The 26,549-nt window shown below is 38.8% G+C and overlaps 1 protein-coding gene across 1 annotated transcript; it reads right to left on the minus strand.

Moving 5' to 3' along the window:
• Positions 1 to 208: 208 nt before the first annotated feature.
• On the minus strand, positions 209 to 24,760 carry faf2 (Fas associated factor family member 2). The gene is made up of 11 exons (XM_048543631.2): positions 24,637 to 24,760; positions 21,506 to 21,574; positions 21,061 to 21,195; positions 20,442 to 20,518; positions 20,226 to 20,364; positions 15,847 to 15,932; positions 14,392 to 14,483; positions 8,484 to 8,661; positions 6,939 to 7,110; positions 6,263 to 6,406; positions 209 to 3,416 (listed from the first exon to the last, which is right to left on the minus strand). Exons 1-11 carry the CDS (start codon positions 24,703 to 24,705, stop codon positions 3,234 to 3,236), a joined length of 1,344 nt encoding a protein of 447 aa, XP_048399588.1. The 5' UTR covers positions 24,706 to 24,760; the 3' UTR covers positions 209 to 3,233.
• Between the last annotated feature and the right edge of the window lie 1,789 nt (positions 24,761 to 26,549).

The following is a 26,549-nucleotide window of genomic DNA, read 5'->3' on the forward strand; positions in this document are numbered from 1 at the left end:
AGCTGGTACAAAAATGTATTCAACTACTTACATACTAAAATTGGGGATAGAGACTAGATTTGTTTAATTGGCTTCTTCTGTTCTATCATACAACTTTGTAGGAATGGAAAAAAAAAACCATGATATTTCAGTATATGAAAGGGTCTAAGAACACAAGGATAAGAACAATGGATAAGTTAAATAATAGTTTAACACTGGGAGACAAGAATCCATTTGACCATTTATAAACTCAAGACAAAAAATATTAAAAATTACAAATTACTCACACATTCAAGTAGTTAATATGTGTATTCCATTAAATTTCAATAAGTTACAAGACATGGGATGAGTATTGAACTTACAGCATCGTACATAGCAAATTCTTCAATTTCAGATTATGAACATGGAAAATTATATTCAGAATTTAATTTCAGATGCAGTATCACTCAATGCCCTATTCTTGCTAATCTTTTGAATGGTTTCTTGTGAGAACGGGGTACAAATGGAGAATTTTGATTTGAAATTGAATTGGTCGTTTCTAAATGAACAGAAAACAACAGCAGCAGCTTTTGGCATCAGGTTGCAATTTGGGCTCACAATCCTTTGTACAGATCACAAAATATATTTGAATTCACCAGACAGGCAGAACAAAACTATGTTGTTTAAAATGAGTACCATTTCAAAGTGTCAAAAGACAAGTATAAAAAGGTTGATCTGAACATTTACAACAAATGACATGAAATATAGAAAAGATTATCCTCTGACAGTTTAGAAATAACTTCAATTCCAGACATTTCACAAAATGCATTTTCATATCCTTTGGGTAACTAAATTTTTAAAAATGATAATCCAATAAACATTATAAAAACATAAAAAGTAACTAAAAAAAAAGCATGGTCCTTCAAAGAGATTTTTCCAGACTCTTTACAAGAATTACTGCCTGGAGTATACTTGTCTTTTTTAAGATGTGCAAATGACAAGAGTTCCAGAAGTGTCAGTTAAAATGTGAATCATTTCTGGGTGGATAATGTAAGGCAAGTGGGAAAATTTCTGGTACGAAACAAGATTTCAATCCTTCAGTCAAAACAGGAACTTGTTCCACTGTACTTCGTACCAGTCTCAAATGTAGAACATTACACTTACATCCCAAAATGCATGAGCAGGGCAGAATTCAAGCAGGACAACAAAACAGATTGAAGCTGGAAGCTGCAGTATTTTGGGAGAAATTTTCAAAATGGGCAAAGCATTACTCAAGTCAGTAAATACTTACTCCTTGCTTAAATTCCTAACCTCTAGAGTCTATTTTACAATTTAACCCATTTATATTTAGTAACATTTAATGTTATACCCAAACATTAAGTATCATTGCTGTCAATAGATCCCATCCTATAGCAATTCAGACTGTAAAGATTTTCCATTGTTTCAGACTGTGATCTTCAAAAACAAACATCTGCTCAATTACATGAACGTAAAGGAATGCAAATAATTCAGATGGAAATCATGACCACTAACATCACAACCAAGTTTCTAAAAATAAACAAAAAAAAACCAAGGCTGAAATTTTTCTAAGTCAACAGCATTTTGAGGGTTTTAACAAAACCAATACTGAATGCTTTTTGTTACAATACTGGTCTCATCCAAAATCAACTCAAATTCTTACAGCAACTGAAGCACTGACTGCCTCGATGCAAAATGCAAATGATATTGATTACCATTACAGGTATATTTTAAAAATCCATTTAATATCCAAAGCCAACTGCCTGTAATCAGAAATGACAAAATGAACACCCCCAATCTAAAAGCTACCAATTTCATTGCCGAGATTAAATTCAAACTAAATATTAACATTAAATGTGTATTATGAATGAAAATTTAGGCATATAATCTTTGAGTATATCCACACTCCATAATAATTAAAACTTCCACACTCTGCAGTGATTAAAACTATATCTGCAATTTTTGTTATCTATGTATTCAAAAATACCACAAAACCTATCTGGATTAACGAAAAATAAAAAAGGAGAGCAACACAAATGTCATTACATCATTACAATTCAATGAATTAGTTGAATGATATTAAGGCCAATAGCTGTTTGGTAGTAAAGGAGCTTCATTATTAACTACCACCCAAAATCTATTCAAGACTGAGACACAAGTCATAATGCATCTTGGTTGAGCAAGAAACAGTGGACAACATGCAAATGGTTAAGATGCCATTTAGTGAAATAAGTGCAATAATCCTAAACAATATACCCTACTTAACAGCATTGAAGAAACAGTACATATACTGAATCATAAGGCCATCAGACACATGTTATTAAAGGGGGGTCATTCTCCAATTTGTTGGTCTTGTTCTCACACAAAGCTATAAATAAATCTTTATTTTCTAAGTAAGATTTACAGCACTTCATAAATAGGTGCAGAAAAGCTTAACAAAAAATAATTTGAAGTATCGACAAATAACTGTACATGTCAGTTTAGTAGTTGAGAATGACTAAAAAGCTAAACATGACTCATGATACAAAGCTCAAAAAAGGAACAAATGAGTGGAGACAATATAATCTTTTAATGCCAGTATGTTTGGCCAAACAGCTACCATCGATTGTAATGAAATTACAGAAAATAGTTCACAAAGAAATATGCATAGAAAAATGATTCAACACAATAAAATTCTAAAATGATTTTAATTTATACTGTTGGAATAAATTACACCTCGAGTACAATAAGCCTGCGCAGGTATTAAACATGGAGCAGGCTCTAGTTACCACAGGCACTATAGGCTGACAAACTACTTACTGAGGCTTCACCACAGCAAAAGCCATGGCAATTAAGAACTTAAACCAGTCTCGGTTCAAACAATTCAATAACAGCCAACCCTCCTTTGGTCTTCCTTTTTTCATATTTTAATAGAAATACAACATAAATATAGGTAAATGTGAAAACGAAATTAGCAGAAAAAGGGTAAGGGTTCTCCGATGGTGTAATCTAGGGTCTATGCAGGTAGAGAAATGGGTTAATTTACTTTTATACCTTCTGATCAAAAACCACTCAACATTGTAGGGTTTTTGAGTTTTTTTTTTAAAAAAATAGCATAGTGATGGACAGTGCAGTTCATCCCAGGAAATGGTGAGCAACCTAGCTGCATAGACATTTGCCAACCAACGCAGCAAAAACTTGGCTCGTTTGTGAGAAAGTCTGTGATCCGTTATACTGTGCAGCTATTAAAAAAATTGATCCCATTGTTAACTTCTGGTTCAATCATCGGTAAGATCTTGAACGAACAAGACTTCACAGCGACTCAATCCTGCTTGTTGCAGGGTGGGTGGATTTGGCTCCCTCTCTGTGGGCAAACAGGGTAGTACTCTGCGTGGAAAGTTAGCAACTATTTGAAATTTCTCAGGAGTTTCTTTCAAGGAGAACAAGAAATCATATATTACCTGCAATGAAAGAAAAAATATGAATTTCCAGAAGAAACAATTTTTGATATTGTATTTAAAAAGAGCAACTATATTTTCTCTTCTTTCTCATCGCTCCTTCAGTTGACTGATTGCTGAAAAACACCAGTGTGCACGCTAGCTATATACCAATACTTCATTCTCCTAACTATTAATCATTTATAAGCTCAGATGCTGATTTCCAACAGAATGTCAACTATTTGAGGGTGGTTAAGTCTAATTGACATCCACAAAATCTACACTAGCCAATGTCAAGGAAATATTACTGAATACTGAACTACTGGGAACTCTGCCCAGTTTTCACCACCTTTAAGGCAATTTGCTTTGTTCCTGCTAGTCATTCCAGAAAGAAGATTAGAAAGGCCAAAGGATTGATGGGAGATGTAGTGTGCAAACTCCTGCAAGCAGCTGTTGAAGTAACAGTCAATTTGTGAACAAAAACATTGCATGTGGAGGCCAGTGTTTAAATAACTTTGCTGCATGGTTTGTTGCCATAGTATGTGGAATATAGAAAACATAATAAAACTTAGATTATCAGAAGAAAGAACAAGAACAAGAGTTCATAACTTTACCGCTTACCTGATGAGAGCAGCTCCAACAACACTCAAAAAGCTTGTCACTATCTAGGTCAAAACAGTCCACGATGTTAAACATTCACTCCCTGCATCAATATACTGCATCCATCTGCAAGATGCACTTATCATGTCTCCTTTGAGAGAACCTTCCAACAAAAGCCACTAACCGCTGGAAGGACAAAGACAACCGCTGGAGAACAAAGCACCTGCAAGCTCATGTTAAATGTCAAAATGAATTGGAACTGTGTTGCCGTTCTTCTCAGTTGCTGGGTATGAGTCCCTGCCTAACAGCACCGCGGGTGTACCTACACAACACTGACAGCAGCAGTTCATGATGGCAGCTCACAGAGCATAGAACAGTACAGCACAGTACAGGCCCTTTGGCCCACGATGTTGTGTCGACTTATTATCCTACTTGAGATCAAACTACTCTGCATATCCTACAGGTACATATCCAAGAGTCGCTCAAAAGTCTCTAAAATATCTGACTCCAATACCACTGCCAGCAGCACATTCCATATGCCCACCACTCTGTATAAAGAACCTGCCTCTGATATCTCCCCTGTACCTTCCCCCAATCACGTTAAAATTATGTTCCCTCGTAATAGTCATTTCTGTCCTGGGAAAAAGTCTCTGGCTATCAACTCTATCTATGCCTCTTATCAGCTTGCACACCTCTATCAAGTCACCTCACATCCTTCTTTGCTCAAATGTGGAAAGCCCTAGCTCCTTCAACCTTTCCTCAAGACCTGCCCTCCAGTCCAGGCAGCATCATGGTAAATCTCCTCTGCACCCTCTCGAAAGCTTCCACACCCTTCCTAGAAGACAACCAGAACTGAACACAATATTCCAACTGCGGTCTAACCAGGGTTTTAAATCGAGCTGCAGAATAACCTTGCAGCTCTTAAACTCAATTCCCCTGCCATTGAAAGCCAACACACAATACGCCTTCTTTGCAATCCATGTCGATGGGGTTGTAACTTTGAAGGATCTATGAACATGGACCCCAAGATCCCTGCCGAGAATCTGCCAAGAATCCTGCCATTAACCTTATATTCTGTATTCAAATTCAACCTTCCAAAATGAATCACTTCACACTTTTCTGGGTTGAATTCCATCTGCCACTTCTTTGCCCAGCTTTGCATTCTGTCAATGTCCCGTTGCAACCTACTACAGCCTTTCACACTGTCCACAACTCCACAAACCTTCATGTCATTGGCAAACATACAACCCATCCTTCCACTTCCTCATCCAAGTCATTTATAAAGATCACAAAGAGCAGAGGTACCAAAACAGATCCTGTGGAACACCATTGGTCACCGAGCTCCAGGCTGAATACTTTCCATCTACAACCACTGTGTCCTCTTTTGAACAGCCAGTTTTGTATCCAGATAGCCAAATTTCCCCGAATCCCATGCCTCTTTACTTTCTGAATGAGCCTACCAGAGGGAACCTTATCGAATGCCTTGCTAAAATCTATTATACACCATATCCACTGCTCTATCAATGGGTTTTGTCACATCCTTAAAGAATTCAATAAGACTTATAACCTGTCCCTCTCAAATGCATGCTGGCTATTTCTATTCAAACTATGTTTTTCCAAATAAAAATAAATCCTGTCTCTCAGAATCCTCTCTAATAATTTACCCACCACAGACGCAAGACTGGCCAGTCTGTAATTCCCAGGATTATCCCTATTCCCTTTCTTGAACAAGGGAATGACATTTGCCACCCTCCAATCATCTGGTACTACTCCAGTGGACAGTGAGAATGCAAAGATCACCAAAGGGGCAGCAATCTCTTCCTTCGCTTCCCACAGGAACCTTCGGTATATCCCGTCTGGCCCAGGGACTTATCTATCCTCATGTTTTTCAAAATTTTGAGCACATCCTCCTTCATAACATCAACCTGTTTGAGCATATCTGCCTGTTTCATGCTGTCCTCACAAACATCAAGCTCCTTACCACATTCTCACAGGCAAGCAGTTAGGGATGGACGACAAATGCCGGCCTAGTCGTTAAAGGCCACTTCTCACAATCAAATAATTTAAAAAGTTAAACAATTTGTTTATCCAACAACTACAAAAACAGCTTACTGCAGTTAATTTAAAATAACAACAGTATTTTATAAGAGTGCCAATAACAACCTGTATTGAATGCCATTTCATATTTTTTCTACTTCCAAGAACTTGAGGAACATTATTTAAGGATAAAAAAGAACATTATGTAAATGGAAAACTTGAAAGGCTCTTACTGTTAATGACTGGGTAAAGAGAAATCGTCGCTCCACTCGAGTATCATTTGGCAACTTAAAGACAATTTTAACACTGTCTGGATTGTCAGGAAAAGGCTCAGGTGGAAGACATTCAGACTTGCGTTCTTTCTCTTCCTGCAAACTCTGCAATGACAAAAAGAAAAAATGCTTCTTCCTGAATTTACAGATTTGAAAGATAACATTTAACAGAGGACGGTACAAATGTCAGCTCCAAATTTCTAACATTATTATACGAATTATTACAAACAGAATTCATTCGGTGATGAAGCACATGCAGTGTTCAAATCATGGCCATTTTTCAGTCACTGCCAGTAAATCAGATCTTGTATTCAACCAATGCCAAAAACTGTATTCCAATAGCTGTTGATGCAAATAAACAAAGAAAATCCTGCCTGGATCTTCTTAACGTGTTGGTACGGAGGTCAGCTTTCCTAATCAAAACACAGTTGAGGTAATTTAAAACAGGGATTGACCCAGGAACCATACTGATCTACACGATTCAAGTACTTTTTGCCTTAACCAATTCAGTCATGAGAAAACCATGAGTTAGCTTTCAAACTTCCACATCTGGATAGAAATTTTTATAATTCTACATATGCCTACGCTAGAAGCAGAGTAAACAAATTCTTGCAGTTTAACTAGGAACACTGCTTACTTGTTGCCTTCTTTCTTCAGCAAGTAACTGTTGCCTAACATCTTCCTCTTCCTTTCTCCTCCTTTCTTGTGCCTCCTTTCTCTTCCTTTCTTTTTCCTGGTCTGCACGAAGTGAAGCCAAATAAGCTTCATCTTGCTGCTGTCTTAACACTTGTGTCTGATTCCTTTCCTCCCTGTAGATCGAAGGTAGTACAAGAGTATCAAATATTCGTGTAAATCAGCTTCAAACTAATAATATTTACACAATCAGCTGTTAGATTATTAACATTGCATTCCAATTCAAGCGGCAGCAAATCCTGACTAAAGCATTTGGGCCTCAGCAAACAAAACAAAAATGTATTTTCACGGGTGGCACGGTGGGTCAGTGGCTAGCGCCAGGGATTCAGGTTCAATTCCAGCTCGGGCAACTGTCTGTGTGAACTTTGCACATTCTCCTCTGTGTGGATTGCCTCTGGACGGTCCGGTTTCCCCTCTCAGTCTAAAGATACGCAGGTTAGGTGGACTGGCCATGCTAAAATGCCCAAAGTGTCCACGGATGCACAGGCTAGGTGGATTAGCCATAGGAAATGCAGGGTTAGAGTAGGGGGGGTGGATCTGGATGGGATGTTATTCGGAGGGTGAATGGCCTGCTTACAAACTGTTAGGAATTCTGTGGAAATAATGGTTAAAAATGAATTTCCTTCAGACTACATCAAAATAGGTATATGGAGCAAAAAGAAAGCCCACTGTTTTTCATTCCCCCACTTGCGTCATAGCAGTCACCGCCTAGAAAAAAAACCTCTAGCTTTTGAAGGTATAACCAGCAAAGCATGTGATTTGTTACTGAAAACTGTTCTGGCTAATGAGCATCACCACAATATTTGTTCAACTTCTATTCACCTCAGGCACCAGACCAGTCGTCAGTAATACAGTGACACCAATTCAATGTATCAATGCGGAGTGAATTTTAATCAAAGTTTATTGGATCCAAGGAAATTAAAGAGCTTCAATGATATATCAAGGGTTATAAATTCCCATTTTAAGTTCAATCTCAAAAAACTTAAGTTGATTTAATTCTCTCTCATTCCCTTCCCAATGGTGTGGCTTATTTAAAATCTTTAGTTAGCGATTAAAAAATTGATTTTATTTAAAAATATAATCTATCCCACAGTCTATTCAACTAGAATTAACAACCGCTACACACGTTGTAATAGAGTTTGCTCATGGTACATTAAGTTAGAAATCAGTCTTTTACTACTGAAGCACAAGTTTAAGGTCAGTCCTAACTGATCAAACTTCTTCAAGAGGAGACTACTTTTGGACAGAGGTGGATTTACACAGTGCTTAGCCAATCCCAACTTGAAAATGTCTACTTACAATTGAAAGTGGTTTATTCCCAAAATTAATTTTACTATATATCAAAAAATAAAGGTAAGAACTAGTTTGAAGATTTATTACTCCCAGATAACCAAACAGACTTCAACATTGTCTTATTACCTAAACACAACATTCTATATAAAATTGACGGCAACATTTCCTTACAGAAACAAAGTAATATTCCATATACCTATCAAGTCGTTCTGTTACCAAGTATGTAGCATTAGCATCCATGATAAAGGTCAGTTGATTGACAAAATCTTCAGCCCGAAGAAGACCTTCTAAGCGACCGACTACCATCATTCTTTGTTCTTTCAGCATAATCATTGCCAAAAATGGATAGGTGTTCTCTCGTAAAGCTTGAGACACTGAAATATATAGCCTAACATGTTAGCTTGTTTGAAAAAAACGTTTCATTATTAAAATAACTATAATTTCTCACTTTTTGTCTTGTTGCCCTATACCAAAATTTAGATTGTGAATCCTGCATACACAATCAATGCACAAAGCATAAATTATGATTTTTTTTCATATTGACTTCTTAAAAGGATAAAAAGAATACACCACTGAAAAAAGGAACAAAAACAGAAGATGCTGGAAAAGCTCAGCAAGTCTGGCAGCATCTTTGAAGAAAATATCTGAGTTAACTTTTTGAAATGTTTTGAGAAAGGGTCACCGGATTCAAAAGTTAACTCTTTTCTCCTTCACAGATGCTGCCAGGCCTGCTGAGCTTTTCCAGCAACTTTTTGTTCCTGATTTACAGCATCCGCAGTTCTTTCAGACACCATTGAAAAAAAAAGGTCAGTTAGCCCTTTGAGTCTACGCGAGTCTTCTAAAAGCAATCCAGCCTGTCTTACATCCTGAGTCTTCCCCACATTCCTGCAATAACAGCCTTCTTGAAATAAGAAACTCGGCACTTAACACTTTCTGCTCAGTTTAAAACAGCACAACTGGCCACTCAATACAACTGTACAGTTTATACTATATATCAAAAAATAAAAGGTAAGAACTAGTTTGTGCATACCCTTCTGGACATGGTTCAAATTGTCAAAATCATTGTATGCAAAACTGATAACAGTGTGGAACTGGAGGAATACAGCAGGCGAGGCAGCATCAGAGGAGCAGGAAAGCTGACATTTTGGGTGGGGACCCTTCTACAGAAAAAAGGGTCCCGACCCAAAACGTCAACTTTCCTGCTCCTCTGATGCTGCGTGGCCTGCTTTGTTCCTCCAGTTGCACAGTCATCTCCGACTCCAGCATCGGTGGTTCTTACTATTTCTGTATGCAAAACCGAGATGTTGCAGAACTTATGTCACTATGAGGACTTTTCAATTATATTACACAAAATCAATTTGGAAAATAAAGATCTCCACAAGAGTTAATATGATGCAGAAATTCAATTGGAATAGCTCCAATTTTTTCTGAAGTTCATAGAACATAGAAAAGTTAGGCACAGTACAGGCCCATTGGCCCACGATGTTGTGCCGTGGAATAATCCTAATCCAAAAATAAAGTAACCTAACCTACATTCCCCTCAATGCACTGCTGTCCATGTGCAACAATTAAGTTGTCAACATTGTTTGGGAGAAAAGAAATAAAGATAAGGTCATAGCAAAACAAATAATGTTGCTAAAAATGATTCTCATTCCATTAAGAATGCATGGAAAAGACCATAAAAGCCTAATCCTTAGCTATTTAAAACTTAATGAAAATATGGATTTTCCTTATTAACGATACAAATTAAAATGGAAAAGTTAGCATAATTTTCACATTGATGTCTTGATAGGAAATTCATTTTCACTATGCATCAAGCAAAGTTCTTGCCGAGACTCTAGATTATATAATATAGAAGTATTCAGCTTCTGCAACACTTGGTATGTAAAGTATATGATGTTTTTTATTGATGTCACTTCATTTGACCTCATTATAATTAAGTGTACCATTGTTAAAACGACTGCCTCAATCAGCACTTGCTACAAATACAATTATTGACTAGAAAAGAAATCTGAAAAATAATTCATCTCATGGTAAGGCAAAGTAGGCAGTTGATCTATGTATATTTACAATTCATTAAAACAAAAGACATTGGAAATATATGATGCACTAACACATTTAGTCCAACAATTGATGCATCGGTTAAGAAACATAACAAAGCTACTGTGGGGTTTGAAAGACACAAATAACCAGCTTAGTTTACAAGGAGAAGGGTCAAGAGAAGCAATCAGCATAAAATTAATGAATGAATGCAGTTTAAAAAGAGTGGACAGAAATTATTTTGCCAATTTTGTTTTGGCTAGATTCAGCCCTTGACAAGGGTAGACTGGAAAGGTAGACAATTCAGAAGAAAAATCTGCGCATGGGACAAACAGCAATACACGAGTAGCTACGGAAGCAAGTGTAATCAGACGAGGAGTTCAGCAAGAGCGCTGTTTATCATAGTCTCTTCAATGTCTATGCCAAACAATGAGTAAAGAAATGTTTGAGGACACAGAATACAGTGGGTTTTTCAAGGGGGGTTTGACAATGACATCAGTTTGATTTGCAGATAACAAAGCTAAAGATAGACAAGTCTCCTGGCACTGATGGAAATCATCCGAGGGTTCTATAACAGATGGCAGGAGAAAAAGCAACTGCGCTTGTGGTAATTTCCCAAAATTTGTTGGGGTCTGGGACAGTTCCAACAGATCAGAAAACAGCAAATGCGACATAACAGTTTAAAAAAAAGGTAGACAAAAGATGGGGAATTATAGGCCGGTTAGCTTAACTTCTGTAGTGGTGAAAATGCTTGAATCTATGAAGAGATAGCAAGGCATCTAGATAGAAATTACCTATCTAGATATGGGCAGACGCAGCATGGGTTCAAGGAGGGCAGGTCATGTTTAACTAGTTTATTGGAATTCTATGGAGACATTATGAGTGCAGTGGACAACGGGGACCCAGTAAACTAACAGGAAGCAAAGAATGGGGATAAATGAGCTATTTTCTGGTTGGTGATCAGTGACTAGTGACGTGCCTCAGGGATCAGCATTGGGACCGCAGCTGTTTACAATTTACACTGATGATTTGGAGTTGGGGGCCACATGTAGTGTGTCAAAGTTGGCAGGTGACACTAACATGAGTGGTGGAGCAAAGTGTGCAGAGGGATATAGATAGCTTAAGCGAGTGGGCAAAGGTCTAACAGATAGAATACAATGTTGATAAATACGAAGTCATCCGTTTTGGTGGGAATAACAGTAAAAAGGACTATTATTAGAAAGGTAAAAAATTGTAACTTACTGGGCATCCTTATGCAGGTGCAAATAATTAAGGGAAAAGGAATTTTGTTTTTCATTGCTGGTGGGGGGAGTTTAAAAGCAGAGAGGTTATGTTCCAGCTGTATCGGTTGCCAGTGAGACCCCCTATACAGCTGTAGGGGGCTGTATACGGCTGTACTGGAGTACAGCATGCAGTTTTGGTCTCCTTGAGAAAGGATGTAGTGGCACTGGAGGGGTCAGGTTGGCAAGGTTGGCAAGGTTAGCTTATCAGGACAGACTGAGTAGACTGGGATTATATTCATTGGAATTTAGAAGATTAATGGCGGGGGGGGCGGGGTGAAAGGTGAGGAATCTTCTCGAAACAAAGTTACGAATGGAATAGGTAAGATAGAAGCAGCGAGAAACTCGAACAAGACGACAGCATCAAAATTAGGGGGAGCAGATTTAGGACTGAATTGAGAAGGAACTTCTTCAACCAAAAGACTGAGAGAATCTATGGAATTCCCTGCCCAGTGAAGTAGCTGAGGCTTCCTCATTGAATGTTTTAAACACTAAGATAGATAATTTTTTGAACAGTAAAAAAATTAGGGGCTATGGTGATAGGGTGGGTAAGTGGAGCTGAGACCACGAAAATATCAGCCATGATCATATTGAATGGTGGAATGGACTTGAACCTGCTCCTGGTTCTTATGTAAAACACTTGAAAACAAAAAAAGAAGAATCACAAGTACTAGTGGATACAGCAGTAACAGCAAGGCAGGAATTTTGGAATGGAAGTGAAAATGACTAATGAAAGGAAAGAAAGGGAAAACCATGGTGATGTAATGCACAATACCACCAATAAATATTATTTTATCCATTAAAGGAAGACAACTAGAATAGCTCCAAGAATTCAAATATTTAGGAAGCATAATTTCTGCAATTGGAAATGAAATAGAAATCAAGGGTGATAAAGGGAAGGAACATACTTGGTAAGAGGAGGCTGTTACCAACTGGAAAGCTAAACAAACAACTTGAACGACTTGTACAGTGTAATTTCGAATTGTTCTGCGAGGATTTGAGGCAAGGACTGGCAACAGGAGACCAATTAGCCATAGCTTTAAAACATGGGTTTGAAGAGAATGGAAAGGATCTGCCAGACAGAAAAACTAACAATTGGAGTGCTATGAAGAATGAAAGAACAAAGATGACTGTGTGGAATTTCCAGGCTCTCATGTTTGTGTGGGTTGCCTCCAGGTGCTCCAGTTACCTCCCACAATCTAAAGATGTGCAGGTTAGATGGATTGGTAAAATAAAATTGCCCATGATGTCCAGGGGTGTGCACATTAGCTGTGTTAGTCATAGTAAAATCCCGATGCAGCATTATGGAAATGCGAGACTGGGTTGGGCACAGGGTGGGATGTTCTTTGGAGTATTAGTCCAGATTCAATGAGGTGATTGGTATCTCTGCACTGTAGGGATTCAATGAAAAACAAAGATAGCTTAATGTCATTATAAAAAGGCAGAGGACTACGCAGGACATATTGTAAGCAGTAAAGGGCTTATAAGAGAGGAGGGAGTATTCCAAGAAAAAAAACCAAGGAAGACAAAAGGAAACAAAAAATATCAATAATAAACAGCTTGAAAACTGAAAGTAGCTATGGGCAAATAAAGACTTAATCAGAATAGAGATATGGCAAGTGTATGGAAAGCCAAGGACATGCCTTGGTGCAAAGAGTACATTACCAAAACTGTCAGGAAAAAAAAAGCAGGTGGAGCCCGACTGCTTCAGTCTACTTTGCCATTCAGTACAATCATGGCTAATTTGATAGTGGCCTTAAGTCCACTCCCTTACCACCTCACTGCATACTTTTGACTGACGAGAGTTTTCCGGTCATTGGAACTTTGCCCTCAACTTGAAGCATATTCAATATCCAAGCCTTTGCTTCTCTCTGGATAAGAGAATTCCAAACAGTGAAGACCTGAGAGAAGAAATTTCTCATCTCCACCTTTAACAAAGACCCCATCCCTTGAGACTGTGCCCTCTATTTCTAAATTTCCTCATGATGGGAAACATCCTCCTATCATCTACTCAGAATCATGTTGTTTCAGTACAAGCACTCCTTATTCTTCTTTGGAGCAAGGGAAAAAAGGAAGTCAGTTCACAAAAACAGATAAAATAATTAAAGGAAAGCAAAAAGTGACCGAAAACTCAATAATAATAAACAAGCTAAAAACCAAAATCGACAGCACCATAGGCTAGACATACACAGAACAAATGATAATGTATAAAAAGTCACGGAGTTATGCTGCAGATTTTATAGGAAATTATTGAACACAACTTAGTTGACACAGACAGGACAAGCATAGGAAGCATGTTCCCATGACCAGGAATCCAGAATCGGGGCCACAGGTTAGGGATTTTGGATAGGCCATTTAGGATTGAAACGGGGAGGCACTGCTTCACTCAAAGCGTAAAGCCTCTGGAATTCTCCATCACAGAAAGATGAGGCTAAAATATTGAAGATTTTCAAAAAGGAGTCAGATATAGTTCTTAAGGCTAAAGGGATCAAAGACTGAGCAGGAAGCAGGAATTTGGCACTGGGTAGATGATCAACCATCACATGGTCATATTGAATGGTAGAGTAGACTCAAATGACCAAATAACATACTTATGCTCCTTTTTCTATGTTTCTACAAGGCAGTCACAGAAACTATTATTGGCACTAGGAACAATTATCAGAGACGTATACAATATGATCATTAACCGTTTCCCACACAAGCATCTCATTAAATTGAAAACAAAGTAAAATTCATTGCTGCACCAGCAACCTTTACTTTTTGTAATACTTAAAAATCACTTACCCCTGTAGCCTTCTGGCTTACTTGTGGAACAGGCCCAGAAAAGCATCCTAGTGTTGATGAAATTTACAACTTCTGGGTTGCACATTGTATTACTGAAGTGGAAACAAACTGGCATTTAGTCATTCATCACTGATAAGCTGCCAAACCCCTGAGCCCCAACATTATACAGAGATATACTTCACTGGGTGACAGTAAATCACTAATACTTCCCGACTGACCTTTCTCTACATGAGAGATAGTAGGTTCATGTGACAGTGAACTTTTGGTCAAATACCATCCGTAAAACTCTACCCAGGCACGCATATAACAAATGGCTACTTAGGTACCTTGCTGGAGACATATTGGTTCCTCTGGAATCATAACATGAATCATTATGGGTGGAGGTTCAAACCGAGAAACCAAAACTATCTTTGGTATAATGCCCTAATTAGTACAATACAAACTTAGCACAAATAACAAAAGGTATAGATCATTGCGCATAAGCCATTTGCAGTATTCAAAATTTAACATGTTCCAAACTTCTGGGCTTCCTCGACAACAAAGGGCGGTTGTTATTTCCTATAAGGACTAATATAAATCCTTGACTTCACCTGAACTCCTGACATGTCCATCCCAAATTTATTCTATTATATTCTGCGCAAAAGGTAGAGTGGACAAGGTCCCTGGAACACTATGAATATAAGTTGTCTAAATGAAGTATGAACGGCCAGAAAGTCCAGCTAACTATTTAAACATTAAAAAGGCTCTTCTTTCCTTTATTCATATGCACCGATAATTACAATAGTTATGGCAACACCAAGAGCAAGCAGATCAGATTTAATAGATTTTGATGAAAGACTTCTGATCTAACTGATACTGCCAAACCTGCTAAGATTTTTGAGCAATTTAGGCTTGATTCCAAAATAAAAACAAAGGTTCCTCCTGACTATCATTTAGTACATCATTTGCTTCACTTACACACTCAACAACAAGAATACATTATTTTTAATTATTTTTAAAACAAGGACAGTTATTGTTATTTTCATCCTTTGGTCAGTAAGCCACAGGCAACTGACTGCTGGTTACAAAAACAACACTACTTTCATTTTTGTTAGCTGGGTAAAATCACCCTGTTTGCTGAGCAACTAGTGACTATATAAATTACCAAAAGCTTTTCCACACGAGAGTTGTGACTGCAGATCAATACTGTGTTGATGCAGAATTATATACATTTTATTGCACAGAAATAGGCCTTAAGCCCAACTGCCGTATGCCAGTTTATAACATTCCCCAGCCCTATCATGATTAAATTTGTAAAACTACAGTCAATAGTCCTTAAATATAAATCAACAAAAGTAGCAGCATTCACAATTTTAAGAAAGAAATTACAATTGCAGGTTGCTTAGGAAATGAAAAATTAACAAGTTTTTGTTCTGATTACATAACAAATCCATTCAGAAATAGTGTTACACTCACCGGCAGAATTCATCAGTGTCCTGATGGTCATCTCCATGAAGGTAAACTAATAAATAGCGTAGCTCTCGTTTAGCATCATTCAGTGCCTGTATTCAACATTAAAGACAATGCACATCTAAATCATGTCCAATATTTATTTGAAAAAGAAAATGCAATAATAAAAATAATCTAGTATTGGGTCTATGTTGTGAAGGTGGTGCTACCAAACTGGGGTGGACCAAGTCAGAAGTCACATGATGCCAGGTTATAATGCAACAAGTTTATTTGAAATCCAGCAAGCTTTCGAAGTGCAGCCCCTTTGTCAGGTGTAGTGAGAGCAGGGCGCGTGTGCACACATGCCCACACACATGTTTGTAGGCAGAGAGATCAAAAGGTCATACAACTGGTGTGAGTGGAGCATCAGATAAGTCTCTGCATGTGGCCAAGAGTGTTAAGACAGTGTGCACAATGTTTAGAAAGTTGATGTCAGTGCTGTGCTGCACTGCCGTGACAATCAGGCAGAGACGTCGGAATATACCAAGTGTGACATCTCAGGTTAGACAGTGATTTGTACGTGTGAGGCTTTGTTCAAAATCTGCTGTTTCAGAACTTTAATTTGGAATCAGGCTGGTCTTATTCCAAAAGTTAGAATTTATAATATGCCACACTAATTGACTGTGACTACAAATTGTGTTTTTTGAACAAAATAGAATGGATCCGCAAATAAACGAACGTCTTGGATAGATATGTACAGGTGCAATAACCCTATCGCAGGTGTGAGAGAGACAGCACAAGCACACAACAGAACAAGAGCGTGTGGGTGAGCCATTGTCATACAAAATAGAACAGACTTGCTGCAAAGAACCATGCTGACAACTGACCAACCAGGAACACTACAAACAACTACTTGTCAAGCCAAGCAAAGAATACACCAGTCAACTCAGACTGATCAAGAATTTTGATCCAGTCTTTGAGTATCCTTTGTATTCTCATCCCACGCACTTCTCCCACGGGAGACTTCTACTGCCTTCTGAAGATACACAAAAGCCAACACACCTAGATGTCCCATCATACCAGCCAATGGGACCTGAGAGAACCTCATTGGTTATGTTAAAGGCATCTTGAAACCCACTGTACAAGGAACCCCCAACACTACAGATTTCTTACAGAAACTCCGCACCCACAAACCAGTCGAACCAGGAACATTCCTCGTCATGATGAACGTTTCAGCATTTTATACTGGCATCCTCCACGATGACAGCATTGCTGCAACTCGGTACCAACAACTGCGAATTTCCAGAGACCATCCTACAACTCATGCACTTCAACCTCAACCACAACATCTTCACCTTTGACAACCAGTTCTTCATCCAGATACATGGAACAGCCATGGGGACCAAATGTGCACCTTCAGTATGCCCACATTTTCTTGCAAAAGTTTGAACAAGACTTCTTTGCTGTGCAGGACTTCCAACGCAAAACACTAGCTACACCGACCACATTTTCTTCTTTTGGACTCATGGCAAGGAATCACTGAAACAAGTTTCATCCCACCAGACTTACCATTGACTTCTTTTCGGAATTAGTCTCATTCTTGGACATACGCATCTCCATCAGGGAAGGAAACCTCAGTACCTCATTCTAATGCAGGCCCACGGATAACCTCATGATGCTGCACTTCTCTAGATTCCCTCTAATCACATGAAAAGGAGCCACCGGTACGGACAGGCTGACGCATACACGAAATCTACTCCAGTGAGGAGGAATGCAACAGACACCCAAAGGTTTTGAAAGATGCCCTTATAAAAGGGGATAAGATGCTCAATTCTTCGATTGCCAGTTTCAACATGCGACAGCAAAAAAATTTTTTAAAAAAATGCAACGACCTCCTCAGAAGACAGACACAGGCTAATTCTGACAGGGTACCCTTTGTCATCTGGTACTTCCCTGGAGTGGGGAAAATACACCATGTTCTTCACAGCATTAAACAGGTCATCAATGAGCCTCCACGTCCTGCCTTCAAAACAACCACCAAACTTTAAACGTACCACTGTCCACAGCAAACTACCCAGCCTTCAGGACGTCAACCATAACACCACATCACCCTGCCATGCAAAACATGTCAGATCATCGACTTGGACACAAACATCACACATGGGAACACCACCCACCGTGTTCATGGCAGATACTCATATGACTTTGTTGTCACACTCTCACACGTGACAGGCAAGGATACCCCGAGGTGCGGAACATTGGTAAGGCCATGCAGAGTTACGGCGACGGATGAATAGACGCCATGCAACAGAATCACCAGACCGAAATGTTCCCTCCCAGTCAGGGAACATTTCAGCAGCCAAGTACATTCAGTCTCTGATCCAAGGCAGACTCAGAGATACACAACAATGCAGAATCACCAAGCAGAGACTGATAGCCAAGTTTCGTACCCATGAAGGTGGCCTCAACCGTGATCTTGGGTTCACATAGCACTACAGGTGACCCCACCACTCTGCTGTATTTAATTAATTTCTTCCTTATTTTCCTGTTTTGACAGCATCAGCTTGATGATGATCTCTCTACCTTAATTGGCTCATCACACACACAATCATTTCATCCACAACGTTTATTTGCAGATACATTCTGTTTTGTTCAAAAAACACGCAACTTGTAGTCACAGTCAGCATGACATGTTATAAATTCCAGCCTTCATTAGACAGTCAGCATGATTCCAGGTTAAAACTCAAATTCTGATCAAAGCCTCACATCGACAATTCAGGTGTCTGACCTGAGATGTCGCCTTTTGTACATTCCTGTGGCCCTGCCCGATTGTCATGACAGCATAGCAGTGACATTGACTGTATGAACACTTTACCTACTGTCTAACACTCTTGATAATCTGCAAAGAAATGTGACACTCCACTCACACCAACTGTATGATCTTTTGATCTCTCTGCCTATAAACACTGTGTGCACCCTGCTCTCTCTCTCTGCACCTAACAAAGTGACTGCACTCCGAAAGCTTGCTGGATTCCAAACAAACCTGCTGGACTATAACCTGGTGTCATGTGACTTCTGACTGGACCTATGTTGAGTAAGTTTATAATGAGGTAGCTTGGGTAAACTAAATAAAAATCAGATTTCTTTCTTAACAAGACTTTAGCACAAACAAGGAAATCTTTACTCGAATTGATTTAGAAAGATATTGCATAGTGTTTCATAGAAATTGAGTGGTGTTTGTGTAGGCAGCAGTAACCTTTGATGCCCTCTGACTTGACTGTTCTACAGTAGGGAATCTTGAGCTACTGTCCGGTGATTCTGACCAAAGGTTCCCAACATGGGCATCAGCCTTAAGGCTGACAGAAGCAAAATACTTGAGGCGGCACGGTGGCACAGTGGTTAGCACTGTTGCCTCACAGCACCAGGGACCTGGGTTCAATCCCAGCCTCGGGTGACTGTCTGCGTGGAGTTTGCACATTCTCCCTGTGTCTGCGTGGGTTTCCTCTGGGTGCTCTGGTTTCCTCCCACAGTCCAAAGATGTGCAGGTTAGATGGATTATGTGCTAAATTTCCCGTAGTGTCAGGGAGGTGTAGATTACGTGGGTTATAGGGGGATGGGCCTGGGTGGGATGCTCCAAGGTTCAGCGTGGACTTGTTGGGCCGAAGGGCCTGTTTCCACACTGTAGGGATTCTATACTTCATGGATGATCTGGCTAAACCGTGATCAGCTATGATCAAAGATAAACTTATAGGACAAAAACTCATGAGGCTTTGAAGTTTCAATTTAAAAGCTATTCAATTGTATATTGCTTAGCTAGGTAAAATAGTAAGTGTAATAAAGTTATTTATAACTAAGCTTCTGTTCACAACACTCAGGCATTGGAGGTAGCAAAAAAAAAATACAAACCCTGCCTAAAAAGTAAGTAGACACTGGAAGGAAAGGTACCAAGTTTAGCTGTGTTTATCCAATTTATTTTTGTTTCTATATAATTTTATTTGTAACATTGAAGTGAATTTGTAGTTTTTGGCGGGAGCTATATGTTTGAAGTTTACATCAACGTATCTGGTTAATGTTCCAACAATACAAGGACCCACAATATAGGATAGATAAGCAATTGCCTCATAACCGGTAGCATAGGCTAATTGTCTGCCCATGTGAAGTGCAAGCTTGCAAATAGTAAACAGCTTCTTGAATGGAGTCCAAATAAAGCATGAATAGTGGGAACTATATTAATGGTTTCTTGCAAAACTACACATCAATTTGATTACTGGCTTTAGAAGAGAAGAAACAATTTGCAACTTATTTTGAGGGGGTTAGGAGTGCACAGGAAGATAACATTCAAATCAAGCAGTAAAACAGCATGAATTGTAAACCTAAAATAACTGTAAAGGTAGTTTTGTACAAACCTGACTGTAGGTTCCTTGATAAAAGACTGGATGGATCCTTCCATACTGTTCCTCAAAATTCTGAATAAATGATACTACATCCCCAACAGGATCAGTAACACGACTCCTAGGATCTGGTCGTATAAACCTTATAGCAAATCTATTCAAAAAGAGAGTTTAGATTGAGGATTTTTTTTTTGTTAACATGATGCTTTGTGAAACTTTTCAGTATCTCACCTAAAAATGTCCAGCAGCGTGTAATAGGTGAATCGGAAAGGAAGCATTATCAAGTAATAACTCCATCCTAAGAGACCCTGTAAAAATCAGATATTACTGTTAATCACTCCATTACAAAAATTGAACAAACCCAATGGTTTTTGCTCTTATTAAAACAAACAAATTTAGAATAGTTTTATATTGTACATAGGCAAACCTCACCAATGGCTTGACCATACTACCACCAGGTCACAAAATACAAACTTATATTGGATACTTGAAGGACAGAGGGTACAATACAATGAGTACATAAACTGATTTTATGAATGAGGTCACTAAGTATTGATGAGCTACCTCTTAAAACTATGATTAATGATTTATCTTGCCCTACCAGCAATCTATTTTAAATAAGCAAGGAATAAAATGAGTTATTGATATAATGTCAATCATAATCAAGATTCAATGTAATTTCAGTTGGGGAATTCTCAACCATTTTCTAATAATGAGTTACAAATGAGCATATTATATCAAATACAAAAATCAAATTTAATAATAAATAATGCAAAATATGATTTGATGACTTATTTTTGATAAAATTTTAAAGTGAAAACAATGAATAAAATAACTAATATGGCCTCACCCTAGGCTGAGGTCTTGAAACTACATAACTATAGACTCTGTGATCTGCTGTGTGAACTTGAAGTGGGCGAGAGGAAGGTGGGTTGAAGACACTGGGAACGCCTTCTTGTTCATTTAACCTATCCTGAACAGCTGCCTAGAAGATAAAAATAGAAATGGATGAGAAAAATTGAACATCGAGAATAATTTAAATAAACAAAACTAAATCCATAAAACAGGTTAAGTTTTAAATCATAGTGCATATTATTTATACAAAGTGACCAATCACAAACTGTTAGGGCTCACCACGGCTCTTAGTAATATATCTAAACAAGGAGAACAGTCAAATTGAGTGAAATATCAGAAACATTCCTTAAATAGGAGATAGCACGTAGAAAGTCATTTCCGAATCAACGCCAAAACCCACTGTAATATTTTGTATACAATTTTGTTTGCTTCCTTTGTACCTCAATGTTCCAATGATGTTGCTCAAGTGTACGGCGACATTGGTCCATTGAGTCGATACCTGTTAAGTCCTATGGTGAGAAATATCACAAGAAAAGTATTTTAATTAAAACAGTACAGACATGTTAACATTGAACTATTAAATTTAAATATCCATTTATATTATTTGATGCTTCAGGCAACTAACATTTTATTGTTTTTAATGGGTCGTTAGATGTATCTTTTCACGTTTTGAGCCTTCACCAAAAACTCATGTTTAGAGATCAGTTGAGGAGCTGGTTTAAATACTTAAGTATTCAAATAATATTCAAAATGACATACAAAAACTGAAGTTGCTGGAAAAGCTCAGCAGTCTGGCAGCATCTGTGAAGAAAAAAAAAACAGAGGTAATGTTTCGGATCCAGTGACTATCCTCAGAACCGATGGTAGCTGGAAAAATGTTGGTTTATATACAGAAAATAGGAAGGGGAATGGGATAGGGAGTAAATGATAGGATAGAGCCTGAACAGAGGTCTTCTGTTTTCATTCCTGACTTACAGGATCTGCAGTTCTTTCAGTTTTTAACTCAAAATGACGTTTCTAATTAAACATTGAGTGTGGCAGTTCAGCGATAATTGATTCAATCAGCTAACATTCAGTACTGAACAAGCAGGTATTTCCCATGCCTAAGTATTGCGATCACTGAAGTTTGTTACCACCAGAATCTTTCTTCTGCAACAACCTTTTCCATCTCCGTACCTGCCAAATTTGAAAATAGAGGAAGATTATGCACAACTTTGCAATTGTGTTTGACTCCAATGAGTTTTCTATCACATAGCCATTCCATTTCCCAAGATGATATACACATCCACGTCTGCTTCAAGTAAATATGCAGATGACTCTCATCTGTACTTGAGATATAGTCAAGCTAAGACAATGTTCCTCTTGATGGACACCTCTGTTCCACCCTAATAATCTCATCCAAAGCTAGACTGCCTATCAATATTTTGGTTGCAGAAAGCAGCAGAGTACATCAGCAACAGCTTAACCATGTTAAAAATAAACCCTTGCTTTAAAAACCCTCCATGGTCTCATCTCACCCCATCTCCATAAGCTTTTCCATTCACACAAGCATCCAAGATTTCCACAATCGAGGTTTTAGCCTATTGCATGTCCACTTTTAATTGTTCCACCACTAGGATCATTCTTTTAGCTGTCAAGCCCCTAACATCTAAAATTCCTACATAAGTCCGCTTGGGTTTCCTCCTCCTTCAAAATTAAGTTTTCGACCAAGTTTTTGGTCACGAACCCCTCTTCCACATGTCTCCCCTGCAGTTATCCATGTTGTAAAAAAAAATTGTCGTTCAGTGCCTTGGGGCATTTTTCTACATCAATGTTCCTATACAAACAACTTGAGAGTTCCTACGGTGAAGTGGTAGTGTCTTACCTCTGGGCCAATATATCACGGTTCAAGTCCTACAAGTTCCTGTTTGAAAAAGTTTCCAGGCTGGACAACTCTATGACTGATTCTAAGGGGATTTGTAATATCCATCCATCAAGTTGTTACTAAATTGCCTCTACAACTTAAAATGTAATTTGTACCTTAGGGCCAACACAAAAAATTTTGCGAACCCTGGAGGCTAAGGGTATGAATGTGGACTGCACAAGCTTCAAAATCACCCTCCCCCGACTGCATCCCAAAACCAGCCTAGCTACTCCCCACCTCGCTAGCCATTCCTCCCATCTCAAGGCCCACCCCCATCTCCTACCCACTAACCTCATCCTGCCTCCTTGACCTGTCTGTCCTCCCTGGACCAACCCATCCCCTAACTCCCCACCTACATTCACCTTCACTGGCTCCAAACCCACCCCTTTGACCTGTCTATCTCCTCTCCACCTATTTTCTCCTTCATCCATCTTCTATCCGCCTCCCCCTCTCTCCCTATTCATTTCGGAAACCCCTTCCCCTCCCCCATTTCTGAAGAAGGATGCAGACCTGAAACGTCAGCTTTCCTGCTTGGCCTGCTGTGTTCATCCAGCTCTACACCATGTTATCTCAGATTCTCCAGCATCAGCAGTTCCTACTATCTCTACAAAAAAATTCTGATTTGTCATTTCATTCTCTGTCTCTTCCTCCACTCAACAACACCACCCACTCTTTCAAAGAAGGTATGAGACTGTGCTGCAACCACTCTATGACCTATCTCGTGGCTGAAGCAAGAACAAACAATTTGAGGAAACTTCCTGATAGCTAGCGATGCATTCAATTTCATCCATTCTTGCCTTGCAAAATGCTTATCTGGCAGTACAAGAATCTCACCTTTTGCAATATCAGATCTAATGCAAGACTTTATATATCACCTGAACTACACATACAGGATACAAATGTAAAACCATACGGTTACAGTGTCTGGCTTGAAAATCTTTTAAAAAATTGTTGAAAATTCAGAGAAATACTTGCTCATTAAGATGAGTTCAGCCTTTTCAACTTTCAACTAATTGATGTAATTCTTAAGTTATTGTTTCATTTAATGTAATGTTCTTCTTTTCCAAGGGATAGAATTTCACAGACCCCTAACATTTACAAAGTTTTAACAAGTTCCAGATAGTTTGCCACACACTTAATAAAATCACAAATTAAATACTCTACACTAAGCTTAGCATACATCAGTCCTGCAAAACACAAGCTTATTTCATAAGTGAACATTTCACGACACAGTCACATTGCTTCAAAAGCAAAAAGGATAAAAGTTAAAATGTTCCAAATGCTCCACAGCTGCTGTCAGGCCAGCTGGAGTTTTCCAGCAATATCTCTTTTTGTTAAAGTTAAAATGGTTTCAGTTAAGATAATCACCAAATGTTTATTCAGCATAAAATATAGATCCAGCTAATTCAATTTTTAACACTATTAGGGTTTTAACTGTTTAGAATTTTGTAAATGGAATTGTAGTTGACAGTTTTTTTTCCTTGCTCTAAGTGAATTATGCCAGATGGAGGGTTACCAGAAAATGTTGTGAATACAGAAAATGCCACAGGTGCAGAAGCTTCAGCCCTTCAGCAGGACTAAATTAATTCAATTAACGAATTAAAAAGTACCTGAGAATGACGACTCACGTCGCCCTCTATGGAATTCTGTTAAGTTTGATGAATTTACCTGAAACTGCAACAGTTTCTCTGTTTGTTCTTGCGTTAGTTCCTCCTCTTCATTGCCAGGCGCCGCCATCTTGGATCTTGCGTTCCAGGCCCGTGCGGAAGTAGATGATTTTTGGGTAAAGTCGCAACCACGAAACGCAAAAAAAAATGCGGCCCAACCAGTAGTTGAGTTCTGAAATTGCACCAATATTTAAAAATGGTACGAGGTATTTTTACGCATCGGGTTTTGGATTTCGATGCATTCCAGCACAGATAGTGGGCCGGTTACGGAAACAACCGACGCTCTTCGGTAGTTCTCGGAATCGCCCGGCGCCGACCTTAACAGTTGATGGAGTTGTGGCGCCTGGGTTGAGAGGTTGCAAGTTCAATTCAGTGCAGCACGCGATTGGTCATGAGAGCTGGGCCGTGATTCCAGAACTTTAGCCTGGGATGCCGGAACCTTCGCCCGGGAGTTCTAGAATTCTACAACACTCTACACATATTCTACAACTCGTATCCGCTTATTTTACGTTTAATACCCGTCGCAACACGTGTCTCTGGAGGTTTCCTCCCCTTCCTGCCATCCTTAACACTGAAGATGGGTCTTGATGTAGGAGGCTGAGCGCAGACAAGATTGCGTTGCCAACGCACAAAAATACTGACAATAGTTGAAATACGTGGGTGGAAAAGATGTTCTTTGAAGTTAGACATGTTAGATATAGAATGATATGACGCTAATGTTTGCAAAGTAGTTTTCCAAGCGATTAATGTTCAGACTTCTATCTGAGAGTTTTTTTTTAGTCGTGATTAAACAATGACTTTTGAATCACGTTTTGAAATTCTCCATTCCGGTTAAATTTGCCTTCTGAGTTCATTGCCGTCTTAGCTTAACATTTCCCTCCATGTAAACTCCCCAAACCACATTTGCACCCATCCATTGATCTTGCAATTAATCTTACACGGCCTCAATATTCTCATGCCAGTTACTTGTTTGTATTGCTCTCCACTTGCATCCCATTTCCAACGTTCCTGCCTCTTGTATATACTCACAGAAAGCTTCTTCAATTTACACTCAACAGCTGTGCTTTCAAAATCCCACTACTTAGCCTCTGTTCTTCAATTAAAACAAGTCAACTGCACCTACACCTCCAGGCTTGATATTCTACAATTGCCATTAGCGGCATGAGCCTCACCCTACTACTTAACGGCGATGAGCAAAGGGTAACAGACTTGAGTAGACATGGCAGACAACTAGTTTAGGTATTCATTGTGAGATCTTACCTGAATGATGCTGCTGCTGCTAGATCTTGCTCTCCTAAGCCAAAACTGCTTATTTCACCAGGATAATTCTAATAAATAAACATAAACAACAGCTCCTCTTGTTCACTGCAAACTATCTTAATCCCCTCCGGCTTGCATCCATCAATTGCACCTCTGACAACACTTTTACGATTTCAAATTCTCAGGCTGTCTCAAAGTACTTTACAACAAATTAGTTACTTGTGTAGTTTTGGAATTTAGAAACTATGACTGCCTATTTGTGCACAGCAGTCTGCCACAAACAGCGATTTGATAACGAATGTTCTTAAGTTAATTCGTGACTAAGTATTAGCAGGGAAACCATGATTAACATCTTCACTGCCATGCGATTGTTCTGAGAAATCTGTGAAGGGCATCTCTGACAGTTTAGTACTTGATTTTTGTGCTTAAGTCCTGCAGCAGGACTTGAAATCATAATGCCTGATTCAGAGGATGACAATACTACACACTAAGCCACAAATGACTGATACTATATCCCCAACTGCCCTTATAAGTTCATCTTGTCCATTATTCCCACCTCCTACTTCCTGGTCACTTTTCCACTAAACTGTTGACCAACTTCCTTTCTATGATTCCATGTTAGTTGACTTTATTAATGGCTCTGTCTTCTCAGGT

This window comes from Stegostoma tigrinum, chromosome 13 (assembly GCF_030684315.1).
Source record: "Stegostoma tigrinum isolate sSteTig4 chromosome 13, sSteTig4.hap1, whole genome shotgun sequence".
NCBI lineage: Eukaryota > Metazoa > Chordata > Chondrichthyes > Orectolobiformes > Stegostomatidae > Stegostoma > Stegostoma tigrinum.

Excerpts from the sequence above, each read along its gene's own strand:
- faf2 (XM_048543631.2), bottom strand. The coding sequence starts at position 24,705 with ATGGCGGCGCCTGGCAATGAAGAGGAGGAACTAACGCAAGAACAAACA. Across the intron at positions 20,365-20,441 it reads ACGCTGCTGGACATTTTTAG|ATTTGCTATAAGGTTTATAC; the intron begins GTGAGATACTGA and ends CTTTTTGAATAG. Across the intron at positions 7,111-8,483 it reads GTAACAGAACGACTTGATAG|GGAGGAAAGGAATCAGACAC; the intron begins GTATATGGAATA and ends TTCGATCTACAG.